Below are 15,698 nucleotides of genomic sequence, written 5' to 3' on the forward strand. Positions count from 1 at the left end.
CCCTGTAGTTACTAATTCCCCAAATCTATGTAACTGCATTCATAATGGGGTTCAGCTGGACTAGACGCAACCAGGCCTGATTACTGCAAACCCTGTTCAATCAAATCAACACTTAAATAGAACTTTTTCAACAGCCTGAAGTTGGTTAAAAGGTCTTACCCAGTAACACACCATGCCAAAGTTGAAAGAAATTCCACAAATGATGAGAAAGAAGGTGATTGAAATACATCAGTCTGGGAATGGTTACAAAGCTATTTAAAAAGTTCTGGGACTCCATAGAACCACAGTGAGAGTCATTATCTCCAAATAGAAAAACTTGGCATAGTAGTGAACCTTCCCAAAAGTGGCGGACCTTCCAAAATTCCTCCAGGAGCACAGCAACTACTCATCCAGGAAGTCACAAAAGAGCCATGGACAACATCAAAGGACCTACAGGCCTCTCTTGCATCAATAAAAGTCACTGTTCATGACTCCACTATCAGGAAGACACTGGGTAAAAATGGCATCCATAGAAGAGTGGCGAAGTGAAAACCATTGCTAACCCAGAAGAACATTAAGGCTCATCTAAAATTTGCCAAAACTCACCTTGATGATCCTCAAACCTTTTGGGAGAATGTTCTGTGGATTGATGGTGGAACTGTTTGGAAGACGGAGGTCCTGTTACATCTGGCATAAACCAAACACAGAATTCCACAAAAAGAACATCATACCTACAGTCAAGCATGGTGGTGGAAGTGTGATGGTGTAGGGATGCTTCAGTGCATCAGGGCCTGGGCAACTTGCAATAATTAAGGGAATCATTAACTCTGCTATCTACCAGAAAATCCTAAAGGAGAATATCCGATCTTCAGTGTGTAAGTTGAAACTCGAGTGCAACTGGATTATACAGCAAGACAATGATCCAAAGCATAGTCCAAGAAGTTAGTGAAAGATTGATCTCCAGTTATCGGAAGCATTTGATTGCAGTTATTGCTGCTAAAGGTGGCACAACCAGATTTTAAGTTTAAGGGGGCAATTACTTTTTCACATTGGTGATAGGGGTTGACTTTTTTGGTTAAATAATATAAATAAATAAATAAATGAAAACTATATTGTGTTTTTACTCAGGTTGCCTTTGTTTTACACTGTATTTTGTTTGAAGATCTAAAACGAAGATGAAGAATTCAGGATGGGGACAAATTTTTCACACCACTGTATGTACATGAATATATCTTTTTATTAATATTAGACACTCAGTGCTGGAATGCGCATTGATCTAATGGGACATTAAAAACCAAACTTGTCTATCCCAACATATCATCTAACATGATCATCTGAGAAAAGGAATATAGGAAATGGCCATTTTCTTTTAAGTGGAGAGCACATAAGTATTGTGTGTGTTTTTTTTTTAATCCCTTTTGAATAGCTGCAACTTTGGAGTCTGTTATAAACATCAGCAAGCTGTGTGTTGGCCACAAACCCACTTGAGCTTAGGTACGTGTCTGAGTTCAGACAGCATAAAGGCAGAGTGCCAGCTACACTGGCAGGCATACGCCCGAGCGCCTTGCCTCCTCTTTAGCTTCACTCGCAACTTGTTACTGTCCGGCATGTTGTTTCTACAAGACACAACATAAAGTGTTGGAAGTATGAACAGACACACACAAACATCTCTGCAATTAAACCTGTGAATTTCCCAAGCATATCATTTGATCATTAAAACAGACAGGGAGATAATTAAGCATAAATGCAAAAATACCAAGCAAGTGGTGAAAAAATCTTGATGTGATCAATATACAAAACAATGTGTCTTGCCATGATGTCCCTGCTAATTGAAAATAAATAAATAGGGATTTAAAAAAAATGAAAGCCCTTAGCTTCTAGTGGCATGATAGATGATGATAGTCATCAGCAGTGATGTTATCTGTAACCACTTTCCTACATCTCATTCGCTTTTTGTACTTGGTGCAGTTCAGCTGGTGCTTGCTGCTGCTGGTTCTGACCAGAGTGCTTTAATCTGAAAAGTGTTGGACTTGCAGTGACATTTTTAACCAGCTATGCACATTAAGAGAGTCTGCATACCTCTAAAATACATTGTAAATACATTGGAAAAAAAACCTCCCCTTTGGCCCCTTCATTTAAGAACTTGCTCTGTTTAAGTATGTCACTGCAAGAAGTGTATAATGGAATAATTACAGATGCAATCATGTCATAAACAGATGATGAAAATAATACTGTTAGATGGTGAAAAAACAAAATAGAGCAACCAGACAAAGCCCACGATAAGAAAATGTTGCAGTCATGTGGAAAATCTATTTATCAGAGTTGCTGCCTTTTGCATCTTTATGTTTCCATGTCAAAAAAATGTGTTCTTCTGTCACATTCCCTTACTGTATTATGGCACTTATTTTCTGCCTAATTTTTTTTTACATTTGTGCAATGACACAAACACCCATTAACAAACAAACCCACAGGCTTGGCAGTTAAGGCTCTGGGTTACTGATTGGAAGGTCAGGGGTTCAAGCCCCAGCACTGCCAAGCTGCCACTATTGGGCCCTTGAGCAAACCCTTAACCCTCTCTGCTCCAGGGGTGCTGTAACATGGCTGACCCTGTGCTCTGACCCCCAACCTCCTGACACGCTGAGCTATGCGAAGAAAAGAATTTCACATATGTATAATATGTGAGCAATAAAGACTCATTATCATTAAAAATCCATAATTCTCACAGATACACTAAACAAAGGAACAAATACAAAAAACTCGTTTGTTTATCTGTGCTTAAGCACTTCAGCATGCATCGCTACTGCCCTCTCCTGGCTAAAGTGCACTACTCAATACTGTAACAACATACCTGAAAAACAGATAGTCACAGGAAGAGTCCCACTCCTGGTCATCAAACATGATGACACGAAAGTCACAAGATGTACATCTTATTTGGTCACAAGCCCTACAAAAATAGGTAACATGAACAATATTGTACTTGTTCCCTGTCTAATTATCCACAGATCTAGCATAAACTTTGTACGTATTCGAAGAGGGAAAGTTTTGGGTCAAATCCTTTCTGAATGTGGATTTCCAGAAACATCAGCAATAACTACTAGGAGCGGCACGTTCATCTCAAATTTCAGTTAAAAGCTGGACGTCATGACTCTACATCCTCAATTGTGACACAGCACATATTTTATTAATTACTATTAAACATTACTGCATCAGAAACACTTGACAAAAAACAGAGAGTTCATAACAGACAAAGCTCGTAGTCTGTCTTTCATAAGTAGGCTCACATTGCAGAGCATGACTTGGAAGACGTTACTGTAACACTCACTTCTGCGTAACACTTGTTCCCACACCACATGCTGTAGAGCTTCCACCCAAATATACAGGGCAACACCTGTTTACAAACACAGAAGCACAAGTTATCTTTAAGACCATATGTTGCATCTAATTAGACGTAATATTTTAGACCATCAGTGGAGGTTAACTTTGGGTAACGCTTTAGTTTCCATTGTTTCTTCATTAACATGATTCAGAGCCATTAAATGATTAAATCCCTACACCATCCCTACCCTCAATATAAAAAAAGCTTAGGGCTAATGTAGTATTAGGGCAATACATGCATAATAATAATAATAATAATAATAATGATCCACTTACTTCTTTAAAGCTGTATGAGAACAAGACTCCATAGCACAAGGTTTTGATAAAACAGGTCTCTGTGAATATGGGGGAAAAAAAAGAAAAATAAAAAATTAGACAGTGTGCATGCTGATGTTCTCAAGTTATCCTGTATGCACTAAAAACCTTCACATACTCACGTGTGAACTGGAGGCTGGATAATCATCATCATTTAGTATTTCATGAAGCACAGCCTCAATGTTATTGTCAACTCCTTCAACTTCATGTGGATTTGAAAATCTGGCATTAAATGAACACCTTAGTTTAGTGTTTTACAAAACAACAACAGCAACAACAACATGAAAAATATACATTAAGTGGCCACATTATTAGACTTTATTTATTAGCCATTTTAACAGATTCACCCACTACTACAGATGTACTTTGTAGACATACAAGCATTCAATGTAGCCCATTTACATAACTTGTCAGCCATCCATGATGAGGGATCACCACAGACCAGATCATTTTGATCTTAGTCCTTTTAACCATGGCATGATTGTTGGTGCCCAATGGGCTGGTTGGAGTATTTCTATAACTGTGGATCTCCTGGGATTTTCACACACAACAATCTTTAGAGTTTACTCAGAATGGTGTAATGAAATAAAAACATCCAGTGACCAGCAGTTCTGCAGACAGAAACGCCTTGTTGTTGAGAGAGGGCAGCAGAGAATGGCCGGACCTCTTCGAGCTGACAGAAAGGCTACAGTAACTCAGATAATCACTCTATACAATTGTGGTGAGCAGAAAGGCATCTCAGAATACACAAAGCATCAAATCTTGAGGCAGATGGGTTACAACAGCAGAAGCCCACGTCGGGTTCCACTTCTGTCAGCCAAGAACTAAAAGCTGAGGCTGCAATGGGTTACCAAAACTGATTACCAAACTGGACAGTTGAAGACTGGAAAAACGTAGCCTGGTCTGATGAATCTCGATTTCTGCTGAGACACACAGATGGTCAGAATTTGGCAGCAACAGCATGAATCCATGGACCCAACCTGCCTTGTGTCATCAGTCCAGGCTGGTGGAGGTGGTGTAATGGTGTGGAGAATGTTCTCTTGGCACACTTTGGATCCGTACATACCAGTCAGTCATCGCTTGAATGCCACATCCATTTTGAGTATCGTCGTTGAACATGTGCATCCCTTCATGATCACAATTTATCAATCTTCTAATGGTTACTTCCTGCATGATAATGCACCATGTACCAAAGCAAAAGTCATCTCAAACTGCTTTCATTAACACGACAATGAGTTCAGTGTTCTTTAGTGGCCTTCCCAGTCACCGGATCTGAATCCAGTAGATCACCTCTGGGATGTGGTAGAACGGGAGATTCACAACATGAAAGTGCACCTGGAAAACCTGCAGGAATTGTGGGAGGCAATCGTGTCAAGATGGACCAGAATCTCAAAGTAATGTTTCCAACATCTTGTGGAATCCATGTCATGAAGAATTGAGGCTGTTTTGAGAGCAAAGGGAGACCTTACCCATATTAGTATAGTGTTTCTAATAAAGTGCTCAGTGAGAGCAGACTGTACAAGGGAGACGTTATGTTACCTGGCTGCAGGACGAGATAACTAACGAATCAGGACCGCTACATAATAACAGGAAATTTAGCTAACTAGCTAGGAATCATAACATCTACAGCAAATGTACAACCTTGTTTATAATTGTTTATTATATTCAGTCAGGAAGCTATAGGGGCTATATGTCTCGTTTATGTGGTTCACTATCTACATCTGCCCAAAGACGGTTAACGTTAACACTGTGCACTTGCAGACTGGCGGTAATTTATATACCTGAGCACGGAGTCATTATTGCTTTGTTGTCTGTTGCTGTCTTGCTCGAATTTTAAAGTGCATGAAGGCCGATGCGACAGCGAAATCTCTCGACAAAACTTTGCTTCAACCTCGTCTAACAAAGCGTCCAAACTGTCCTCCATGTTTGGGGTTTTATTTCAATCCCTCATCTTGTTCCCTTTCTAATGATGCCCGCGTCATGAATGAATCGTTCATATGAACCGATTCTTTTGAATGAATCAGTCAGCCAGTTCACAAGTCCATCTGAATCGTTCTTTTGAGTCTATGCGATGTTAGTGTTATTGGTTGAAGTTGATAACCTCATAAAATTCTGTTCCTGGCTAACGAAATAAAAAATGCGCCGAATGCACACAAGATGAACTGTTAAATGACTCTTTCGGCTCAGTCGGTAAACCGAACGGCCATGTTGGGAGAATCGGAAAAGGCTTGGGAGCGCCGTTGTAATATTCTGTTGAAACGAAAGGGGGCGACTCGGAGTAATCGTCCTGTAAACCATCAGGAAGTAGCTGAGAGAAGAATTGGTTTGTCGGAGCAACCATAGCAACGCGTACAAACATGGCGCCTCGCGTGGAGTTGCTGAATGCTGAGGAGGAATTGTTGTGTTTGTTATTGGCGATGTTTGTTTTCAGTAAACTTCACTAAAACCCACAGTATGGAAAAAAGAGCAAAGAATCATATAAGAATCAGATAAAACCCCAGTAAACCTTGAGATTATCACTTGCCACATTACAGCAAAATATATAAATATGAGAACATGTATAAAACTAAACTGAATAACCTCCTTTTTTTCAAATTTTATTAAACATTGACCCTTGCTTTCATTAAATACGTATTATTTAATGTAGGCTCATTTTGTAAATGTTAGCAATTACTGTAGACATAAGCAAGTTCTCATTTGTCATTCCTCACATTTACACAATCAGGTGATTATGTTCACCCATCAGTGTAAATGTCTCTTTATGTATAGAGACAAAAGAAAGATATTACAGAATGATCACTCTGTATGCTCACCTATCACTGTAACTGTCTCTATGTATAAAGACGAAAGAATGAGGTTTAATCACTGTGTCTGACGGTGTAGTGTAGCGACTGTGTTTATTTGTGAAGATACTGATGAATGGAAACATGGTTCAGCCCCCAAAAACTTTCATCTTTGCCATTATTCTTTCAACAATGTGTGCAAAGCAAATCACTTAAAAAAAAACTTTCCATGAATTTTGTGACATCTGGCTATCTCTATGCTCCTGCATGGATGGATTGTAGAGATGCCTGTACAATCGTACCTGTTCGGCAAGAGTCGCCTCATCTTCGGCTTCTTAGCCGCGCGGAAAGTTAGAAAAATGCCGTGTGCACCGCCGCGTGACATGAGTGTAGTGTAGAGTGCTCTCAACGCGCTCGACACCTCACACAGCGATGACGTCACTTTTGCCACGCGCTCCCTCGCGCTATTGTGTATAAACAAGGCTTTACTGTCCTGCGTTCTGTCTAGGTTTTATTCTCAACTTTCACCCGAAATTAAAAAAAAAATAATACACTCTCTGTGTTGTCGTGGCCGAGTGGTTAAGGCGATGGACTAGAAATCCATTGGGGTCTCCCCGCGCAGGTTCGAATCCTGCCGACAACGTCGTCGTTTTGCATCTGATATCCGGTCATGAATATCATTTCCATTCCTTTGTGTATAGAGAGAAGTGCTTTTTGCCTGTGTATGACCCTATGCCCGATTTGACTTTGTTTATGCTCTGCCCCGCGATTCGTGTGATACACTTGTGTATATATTATTTTGTTAATTAAGATACTAATAGTCACCTTTGTGAATAGTGCACGGTTAAGAGTGGTTTGTAGGAAGTCGGTGCCATTTGTGTTGATTCTTCTTTTCTCCTGGTTTTGGGTTAGCTAGGGAGTGAGGGAAGAGGTGTATTTTTGCTTTCTTTTCTTGTAGTTTAGTTAGTTTTCTTTTGGTAAAGTTAGAGGGAATTTTTGTTTATTATTTTGGCCTGGTCGGCTTCTAAAGAGTGAAACCACTGTGTATATAAAAGGTGCTCCGTTTGGAGAATAAAAACAAAGCAAACGCAATCTTGGTCTCGCCAGCCCTTTTCTTTTATTTTATTGTATGTTGCGGCCCGACCTAGACCGGGTCGTAACAAATATATGAGCAAATATATGATACCTGCAATACACACTCTGGACGCAGTCAAAGCACGACCTAAAAATAAAATCTGCAACAGAAATCGCGTACTACCTTACTACTCAGTAGGCGAAAGTTCCCATAATGCAACGGGACAGGTGCGGACGAGCTCAGGAAAAAAATGCGCGTTGACTCTTTTTAAGTATTAAACCTTGGTTAACAGGACTTTTTAAATAATACCTGAATAAAGTGCTGTTGAAGGTTTAAACAAGAAAACAGCTGTCAGTGTTTTATACCTTTTTTTTGATCAGAGAATTTTTATTGAATATTTACATTTTACATAACACCCCACCCAACAACCCCAACAAACAACCACAGCCAAAACCAAAAGAAAGGGGGAAACAAAAAACAATAAACAAACAACCAGAGAAAAAAAAACATACAAAAACAACAAAAAAACTAACAAACATAAAAACCCAATACAACAACAACAACAAAAAAGGGGGTAAGATGATCGGGAATTACAGTCCACCTCTCCTCAATCCACCACCAGGGTGCGTACATCATTGAAGTAGGTAATATATTGTGCCCATTTTCCCAAAAATGAGTCACCCCTGCCTCTGATGTTGTACTTGATTTTTTCAAGTTTTAAAAAGAAGATTAAATCTTTAAGCCAGACTGATATAGCGGGGGGTGGAGGAGAGGTCCAAGACAACAGTATTCTGCGCCGAGCAAGTAATGATGCAAAGGCCACAACACTAGCTTCTTTATGGTTCAGATGCTGACGCCGAGATGGAACACCAAAGATGGCAATTAAAGGACAGACATCTAATTTGATTTTAAGAACGTCGGACATAGTTTTGAAGAAAGAGTTCCAAAAGTTCTGCAATTTGGGACAGAGTGCAAACATATGACTGAGGTTACAGGGTGAAAATTTGCATTTTTCACACGTCAGGGACATTGAGATATATTTCAGATAGTTTACTCCTAGAGAGGTGAGCTCTGTGGACCACTTTAAATTGTATGAAACTAAGTCTAGCACAGGACGTGGTGGTACGTATATTAATTAACGCTCTGCCCCAGTAATCATCCTCAAGCTCCAGGCCCAATTCCTCTTTCCAAGCACTAATGGTTTTGATATTGTAAGAATCGTCCTGTGACCAGATCGTTGCATATATCCGTGAGATAATGCAACCCTTATGAGGAGTTTTATACCTTTTTATGATCTCCATCATGCCTTAGCCGGATTTAACTCAGTCTGTTAACCCCGCCCACATGACATTACGAATTCAGTAAACTTTCTTAATGTGCAGTTTGCCGTTAGTGCGTTTGCTTTTATCTGGTGGTCCCTTTAAGATTTTTCTGTTTATGATGACTTCAAAGGTCACATGACAATGCCAACATGGCGGATGTAGTATGTCGGGGATTGTAGTCATACTACAAACACATACTGATTAGTACGTACTGTTTCAACGGCCATGCAGTAGGGACTGTATTGAATACAGTACGAGATTTCGGACACAGCCCAAATATCAAACATTTCCACACGAAGAAGAAAATAAAAGCGGATATTCATACAAAAGATAAGTTCCCTGACCGGGAATCGAACCCGGGCCGCGGCGGTGAGAGCGCCGAATCCTAACCACTAGACCACCAGGGATCTGAGAGGAAATACAGTATTATTATTAAAATGAACTACTTATGTAAATTATTTTCATTAGAAGAAAGTTTAAGTAGCTGATCCAGTCATTTATTATAATTATTTTAAAGGATGCAAAAACATTTGCAGCTGACTATATGAGGCATTGCCTAGTGGAAATACTTTGCATTGCACTGTGCATAAATGCCACTTAAACATTAGCTGTACAAAACAACAACAAACAACAAAACACACAAACAAACAAACAAAAAAAAAACAAATAGCAAGAAAAACTAAATACCACTTAGTTAACTGTAGAGAAATGAAACTATAGAAAACTATTGTATAGAAAAATCCTCCAAAATTGTTGATTAGTGCTTTAAACATTAGCTTACATGGGGGAAAAACAAAAAGATAATAGTAACAACAACAACAACAACAATAATAATAATAATAGTTTAAAGATTTACCAAAGTTCTTTACCACACGGCTGAAGTGGCAACATGTCGCCAGTAGATGGCGATATTTATTGATTAGTCCAGTGTGAGCACTAACTGGTTGAAAACTGCATCCTGATCAACACTGCTCTTGAATCTGACGTCAATGACGTGAATAGGTTTAACGGAGCTATTCACACCCTTCCATACGCCCACCATCACTGCACATCACCAGCATAATGCTGCTATGGGACACTTCTTAAATTACTGCTACTTTTTCTTGATCTTGCTGGTGCACTTCTAACACAGTCAGCAATGTACAGACAAAACTTTGCACTGGTTTCTCTTGTGTTGTCCTGTATATTTATATTACGCTGTCCTGTGTAGTTATTGTACAGTGCTGTGAAAAAGTATTTGCCCCATCCTGATTTCTTCTGTTTTTGTATATATCTCATACTAAATAGTTTCCAAAATGTAAAAAAAAAAAATCTAAGAAAGAAAAGGCAACCTGAGCAAACACAAAATACAGTTTTTAAATGATAATGTTATCTATTGAAGCAAAAAAGTAATCCAATACCAACTGGGCCTGTGTGAAAATGTATTTGTCCCTGTCACTAATTCCCCAAATCGATGAAACTGCATTTATAATGGGGTTCAGCTGGACTAGACACAATCAGGCCTGATTACTGAAAACCTTGTTCAATTAAATCATCACTTAAATAGAACCTTTTCAAGGTAGCATGAAGTTGGTTAAATGGTATTGCCCAGTAACACACTATGCCAAAATTGAAAGAAATTGTACAAATGATGAGGAAGAAGGTGATTGAAATACATCAGTCTGGGGAGGGTTACAAAGCTATTTCAAAAGTTCTGGGACTCGAAAGAACCACAGTGAGAGCCATTATCTCCAAATGGAAAAACTCGGCATAGTAGTGAACCTTCCCAGAAGTGGCCGACTTTCCAAAATTCCTCCAAGAGCACAGCAACGACTCATCCAGCAAGTCATAAAAGAGCCAAGGACATCAAAGGAACTACAGGCTTCTCTTGCATCAATTATTATTGTTATTATTTATTAATAAACACAGTTGTCATCATCATCATCAACTCATTTAGCCATTAGTGCAAAAATAACCCCCACTTCAAACTGGGCCAAAAGGTGCTAAAATGAATTAACATGATTTCTAAATAAGAAAATGAGAACATATCTTTAGACACAGAAACACATGAGTCTTAAACATACATTTTTTCTGTCATAGGTTAATTCTAACCCAATAGCATATTTGGCTTTATACATACAATTAAAACATTAAAGTATAAAAAGAAAAATACAGTAATGAATGCACATAAAACACTAACAACGAGTTACTCAGCTATCAAACTAATTATGCAGTTGGCAAATTGCTGACCTCCTCTCATCTAAACACCCTGCCAAAACTCCACTTAATATACACTGGTATCAGAGCTGTAGGTTAAAATGATTTGGGCAGGGTATTCTTGTTTTCAGATCAAATTTGTATATTTTACATTCGACATATAACTTTTTTTTTACTCCATATAAAATGAGTTGATATTCTTAGCTTAAATAAACTAAAGGAATGGTAGAATATCAGAGCTTGGTATACATTTTTTTCTTTTCTTCCTCCTCCACCTCCTCTCAACACCACTCTGGAAGGGACACCACACATGTCCCAAATCCAGTACGGAACAATATCTGCTCTTTAGATAATGTCCACATAGCACCATTATATTCATGCATTTATTAATTTCTTCTTCTTCTTCTTCCTCTACTGTGTCCCTTAGCTTAGGACCCGAACATGAAGACTGTAGTGTCACACATATTCCTGGGGCAAAATTGTACATACAATTCCTTTTGATTCCATTTTAATCATAGTGTCCTTCATTTGATGAATTTTCTTCGATGTTACGTCTGAGAACTTGCTTTTGTGGCTTAATAGTGTATTCTTTAGACACGTCTGAAGAAAAGAAAACATTAAAATAACATTAACAGTCTGGAAGTATCTTGACATTGGCATATTAATAAAATTTTAATAATTGTATTTGCTTGCCTGGTTTTGAGTTATTCTACAAACCAGAGCAAAAAAGAGTAAGAAAATGTTACTTACATAACTTACATACAGCATCAGCAATGCCACCATGAGTAAAGTGATGGCCAGTATTACATAAAATGTATCCTGTTCCTGTAATGTTCCATTATCATTACTGGGAGCATCTACGGAAAACAAAACAAAGTTTTAGTTACAGTCAGTGTTGCACTCTTAGAAGAAACACTTAAAGAGTATACCAGTTGGTTTAGGGAACACATAAAACTTATATGTAGAACACTACAACAGAGCAGAAGCTTTTTAACAGGCTAAAAATCCTCAATTATCCCATGAACTCCTAAAGAACTTTTCAATAACCAGTTTTTGAAGAGTATACCAATTGCCAAGACAGTGTAGCCAAATGGTCGAAAAGTTCTAGATAATAAGAAGGGTTCATTAGATAATTAATGCAAAAAAGGGTTCTATTTCAAAGCCTGTGTGAAAGGAAACCACTACCTAGAACTACACAGAACCAGGATAGGTTCCTCCAGAGGGACAACCAAAGAACTCTTAAGGGTTCTTAAATTTTAAGAGTGTATTTTTACTGCCATGTAATTTAGGTTTTTTCTGTAAATTCTGTTTCTGGTGTGTCAAGTCTTATCAGCAAGGGCCCACAGTGGCTGCAAGCTTGGGGATAATAACCTGTAGCCATACAGTCACAGATAAGACAGGGCACCCCTGCTGAAATGGCTTTATGGCTAGAGGTTTTCATTCCATACAGCAATGTAACATTCAAAACTTCAGGGTTTCATTTGCGACTTGAAACCACGTTGAAAGTGTGTCTTCAGGTCATTACACTCACCATAGACACTGAGATGAATCTCTCCCTCCTGATTCTGATGACCAATTGGAGCAGACAGAAAGCAGCGATATCTCCCAGCATCTTGCAGCGTCACATTAGGCAAAATGAGGTTCTGTGAATCCGCTAACAGTTTCAAATCCCGCTCCACACCTTTATATCTTTGAATAGTGCTGTTAAGATGTGTGAGTTTCTTCATCACTAGACCAGTTAACTGGCGAGAGGGAGCATCACTGACCTGAGAAATGAAAAGCAGTGAATTAAATCCTCCAACTGGTCTATCAGATCAATAGGCCTATGTGATTACTTAATACCAAGCAAATAAACACTGATGACTAATAAAACACTTTTTTAAATTTCTGTCTAAGTGAATACCCTGAACATGTCTCACTATGTTAGTCCTGAAGTAAAAAGCAATTATATCGATGTTTCTCATACTAACACAACAAATTCAACAAACTGCAACTAATTAGTGGAGAAAACACAAACATTTATTCTCACTGATGGAAACACATGTTCAATTTACACACATTGCCCACTTCATTAGGTAGAACTACCTTGTGCCAACACTCATCACTGCCCATTTTATCAAGTACACGGAGGGGTTAAATTAGGGGGAGCACAAGAGAACAGAACTCATTTAGTGGAAGAGTAACTCATAGCATTGCATAATAATGATAATGAGGAATTATGAAAATTGATGATTCATTTGAGCCGTGAACTGCTGTGAAAAACACTGAATCATTAACATAATGTGTTTTTATTTTGCTATAGCTTTATCAATTATCTTCACCAGAAAATATCTTTGCCAAAATTGACAAACCCAACTGTAGTCAGTTACATTAGCACAGAAACACATATAATCAACTTGTTTTGAACACATTTCATCATGAACAATATTATGAACCAGTTTCTGTAGCAGACCCTCTGTTGTAGTGTATTCAATCATTCATTAATATACATTATCTAGCTGAGGTCCACTCATAAAACTAGAGACTAGCTACAGAGTTACATTCATTAGGTCAGAAAATGGAATTTTCACAGACTTTCATAGATTTTTTTACCCTCTATTGTCTGATTAGGGAACTGACGACAAGGTTGTGTAAAGTGTTCAAAGACAAATGTACAGAGAAACGTGTTTATCCTCCCTGCTGAAAAAAAAACCCCCAATAGAAACCCTCATAATGGTGATAATGGGAATTGTATTGGTTTTAATGGAAACTGTAATGGTCCCTGTGGGTCTCTACTGGTAATTAGTTTCCTTCTATCAGTAGCATGTTATGTCTAGTGGATACCATTAAGGACCAGTAATGATAATGGTTTTAATGGTTAGCTGATGGTTTGTAATGGTATTCATAGTGGAAACCATTAGAATTTCCGTGATGGTTTCGATTGTTTTTTTCCCCCAGCAGGGCTGACTATGTAAAAATTAAAACACGCATCTCATCTGCTCAGAGTACATGAACCTTTACAAATTTTACTTGAATACCTCTGTAATAGTGTATATAAAAGACTCAAGAAGTACTAGAGTCAGTAATTGTAGAACTACAATGTGTACATTGGTGTAAAGGTTCAAATGGCCATTGAGTGTAGCTACAAGGGGGTTGGTGTACTGTACCAAATAAACTGGCCACATTTACTTTCTTAGAACAATCCCACAATCCATAGGGGACCGAAAAACACACCAAAGAGAATAATGGATTACATTACTGAGGACAAACTGGAATTGAAAGAGTATGTGTCCAGGTAAGCTTACCTTGTACCATATGACTGACCGGTACTGGACTCCAGGCTTGGACGTGGCCCGGCAGTGCAAAAGTGCGTCTTCGCCGCAGATAGAGCGGGTCTCATGATGAATTCTGCTGTCATTACTTCTGACTCCTGCACCTACGTGTACATTTAGGACTAAATCAGAAATCACATATGTGGCATACAACAACCACCACCTCTAAACAAATTAGTCCAAGCAAGAAAAAACACCAGGCAGTCTTACCAAAAGTGAGGAGCAGGATAAAGGACAGAGCATTATTATTCGTCATCGCTGTGATAGCCAGACTGAAAGAGGTGTGTAACAGCACGTCTAATATACACAACCCAGAAAAGTGAAAGAAGGAAATCCCCAGTGAAAAAAAAAGGAAATAGACGTAATGACGCAGCTACCTCCTGTAACATAATACTTTCTTCCATCGTTCATGAGCATGAGTGCGCTGGTGCTTCTTACGGTTATGATTTATAGTTATGGTAAGTAATAATCCTTGTTTATATCTCTATAGGCTACATATAAAACAAACAGGTATATCCGTAGAAGATTGCGAATACGACATAGGTTGTGCTTGCTCATGGAAATCTCTCGAAAATGCAGCTATTTGCGTCGAAACTGCGTTTGCGACCAAAACCGCGTTGCGTCACTGTTACTTTCGTCATAGCTCAACTACGTCGCTTTATAGCACGTTCTTTTCTGTAACTTACTTAAATGATTCTATCGGCGTTTTAGATGTAAACCTATCAAATAAACCACCTGGATTAGTTTAACCTGTAGAGTATATATCACGCAGCACGTGTCTGCGACTGACTACTATAATTTTGTCCGCTTTACCGAACTGCATTACAATAATTTAGCATTAAAAGGAAACATCATATTATTAAAAATATAATAAGGAATATTCATAATAAGGAATCGTTTGCCGTTGTTTGTAAACAAAATATACGTCCGCGTTTTGGCTCTCTGAGCTCTGAATTCCCCAGAGATGGGAAAGTCTTCGGTAAAACCCCAAAAGCACATTGCTTCACTGGGAATTTACCTCGGACACCTGACACACACACACACACACACACACACACCATTACAGCAGATGTTTACATTTTGACCACGTGTATGTAGTAGTAGTAGTAGTAGTAGTATTTTACCAAACAACCCCAAAACAATACCATGACATACAATGACACTTGTAAGCTACTCTTGATAGTAGTTGAATATGAATTTTTTAAATTAAATTCTGATTTTCATTCCCACGCTGTAAAATGACTGTGGATGATGGTTAAAGTCAGTGCCCCATGTGTAATCTTTGAACCCAGTAAATAAGGTATTTAATATTAATTATAGGTAACACTTTCTTCTTAACCCC

The 15,698-nt window shown here is 38.5% G+C and overlaps 2 protein-coding genes and 2 non-coding genes across 7 annotated transcripts; 1 reads left to right on the forward strand and 3 right to left on the reverse strand.

Annotated features, from left to right (window-relative positions):
* Positions 1–1,198: 1,198 nt before the first annotated feature.
* On the reverse strand, positions 1,199–6,988 carry cfap418 (cilia and flagella associated protein 418). Of its 4 annotated transcripts, none has more exons than XM_053634252.1 (6): positions 6,755–6,988; positions 3,792–3,891; positions 3,631–3,689; positions 3,302–3,367; positions 2,828–2,923; positions 1,199–1,595 (listed from the first exon to the last, which is right to left on the reverse strand). In XM_053634252.1, the coding sequence occupies exons 1-6, from the start codon at positions 6,835–6,837 to the stop codon at positions 1,433–1,435; spliced, it is 567 nt and encodes a 188-aa protein (XP_053490227.1). In that variant the 5' UTR covers positions 6,838–6,988; the 3' UTR covers positions 1,199–1,432. The 4 variants fall into 4 exon arrangements, with proteins under 4 accessions (XP_053490227.1, XP_053490218.1, XP_053490244.1 ...); XM_053634243.1 differs by lacking the exon at positions 6,755–6,988 and adding an exon at positions 5,451–5,893; XM_053634269.1 differs by lacking the exon at positions 6,755–6,988 and adding an exon at positions 4,048–4,811.
* Positions 6,989–7,013: 25 nt separating this feature from the next.
* Positions 7,014–7,095, forward strand: trnas-aga (transfer RNA serine (anticodon AGA)). Its single transcript has one exon. It is a non-coding gene; the product is annotated as a tRNA-Ser (tRNA).
* A 2,089-nt stretch (positions 7,096–9,184) lies between these two features.
* trnae-cuc (transfer RNA glutamic acid (anticodon CUC)) lies at positions 9,185–9,256 on the reverse strand. Its single transcript has one exon. It is a non-coding gene; the product is annotated as a tRNA-Glu (tRNA).
* A 1,465-nt stretch (positions 9,257–10,721) lies between these two features.
* cd83 (CD83 molecule) lies at positions 10,722–14,709 on the reverse strand. The gene is made up of 5 exons (XM_053634305.1): positions 14,567–14,709; positions 14,330–14,460; positions 12,577–12,811; positions 11,796–11,902; positions 10,722–11,645 (listed from the first exon to the last, which is right to left on the reverse strand). The coding sequence occupies exons 1-5, from the start codon at positions 14,610–14,612 to the stop codon at positions 11,502–11,504; spliced, it is 663 nt and encodes a 220-aa protein (XP_053490280.1). The 5' UTR covers positions 14,613–14,709; the 3' UTR covers positions 10,722–11,501.
* Between the last annotated feature and the right edge of the window lie 989 nt (positions 14,710–15,698).

This window comes from Ictalurus furcatus, chromosome 1, assembly GCF_023375685.1.
Source record: "Ictalurus furcatus strain D&B chromosome 1, Billie_1.0, whole genome shotgun sequence".
NCBI classification, from domain to species: Eukaryota; Metazoa; Chordata; class Actinopteri; order Siluriformes; family Ictaluridae; genus Ictalurus; species Ictalurus furcatus.

What these genes read in the sequence shown, in the direction of transcription:
- cd83 (XM_053634305.1), bottom strand. Translation starts at nt 14,612, where the DNA reads ATGACGAATAATAATGCTCTGTCCTTTATCCTGCTCCTCACTTTTG. An exon ending in TATCCTGCTCCTCACTTTTG is followed by an intron (nt 14,461 to 14,566) that starts GTAAGACTGCCT and finishes ATGTACACGTAG; the next exon opens with GTGCAGGAGTCAGAAGTAAT. An exon ending in GGTCAGTCATATGGTACAAG is followed by an intron (nt 12,812 to 14,329) that starts GTAAGCTTACCT and finishes TTCATTTCTCAG; the next exon opens with GTCAGTGATGCTCCCTCTCG.
- cfap418 (XM_053634243.1), bottom strand. Translation starts at nt 5,593, where the DNA reads ATGGAGGACAGTTTGGACGCTTTGTTAGACGAGGTTGAAGCAAAGTTT. An exon ending in AATAATGACTCCGTGCTCAG is followed by an intron (nt 3,892 to 5,450) that starts GTATATAAATTA and finishes ATTTAATGCCAG; the next exon opens with ATTTTCAAATCCACATGAAG. An exon ending in TGTGACTATCTGTTTTTCAG is followed by an intron (nt 1,596 to 2,827) that starts GTATGTTGTTAC and finishes TGTGTCTTGTAG; the next exon opens with AAACAACATGCCGGACAGTA.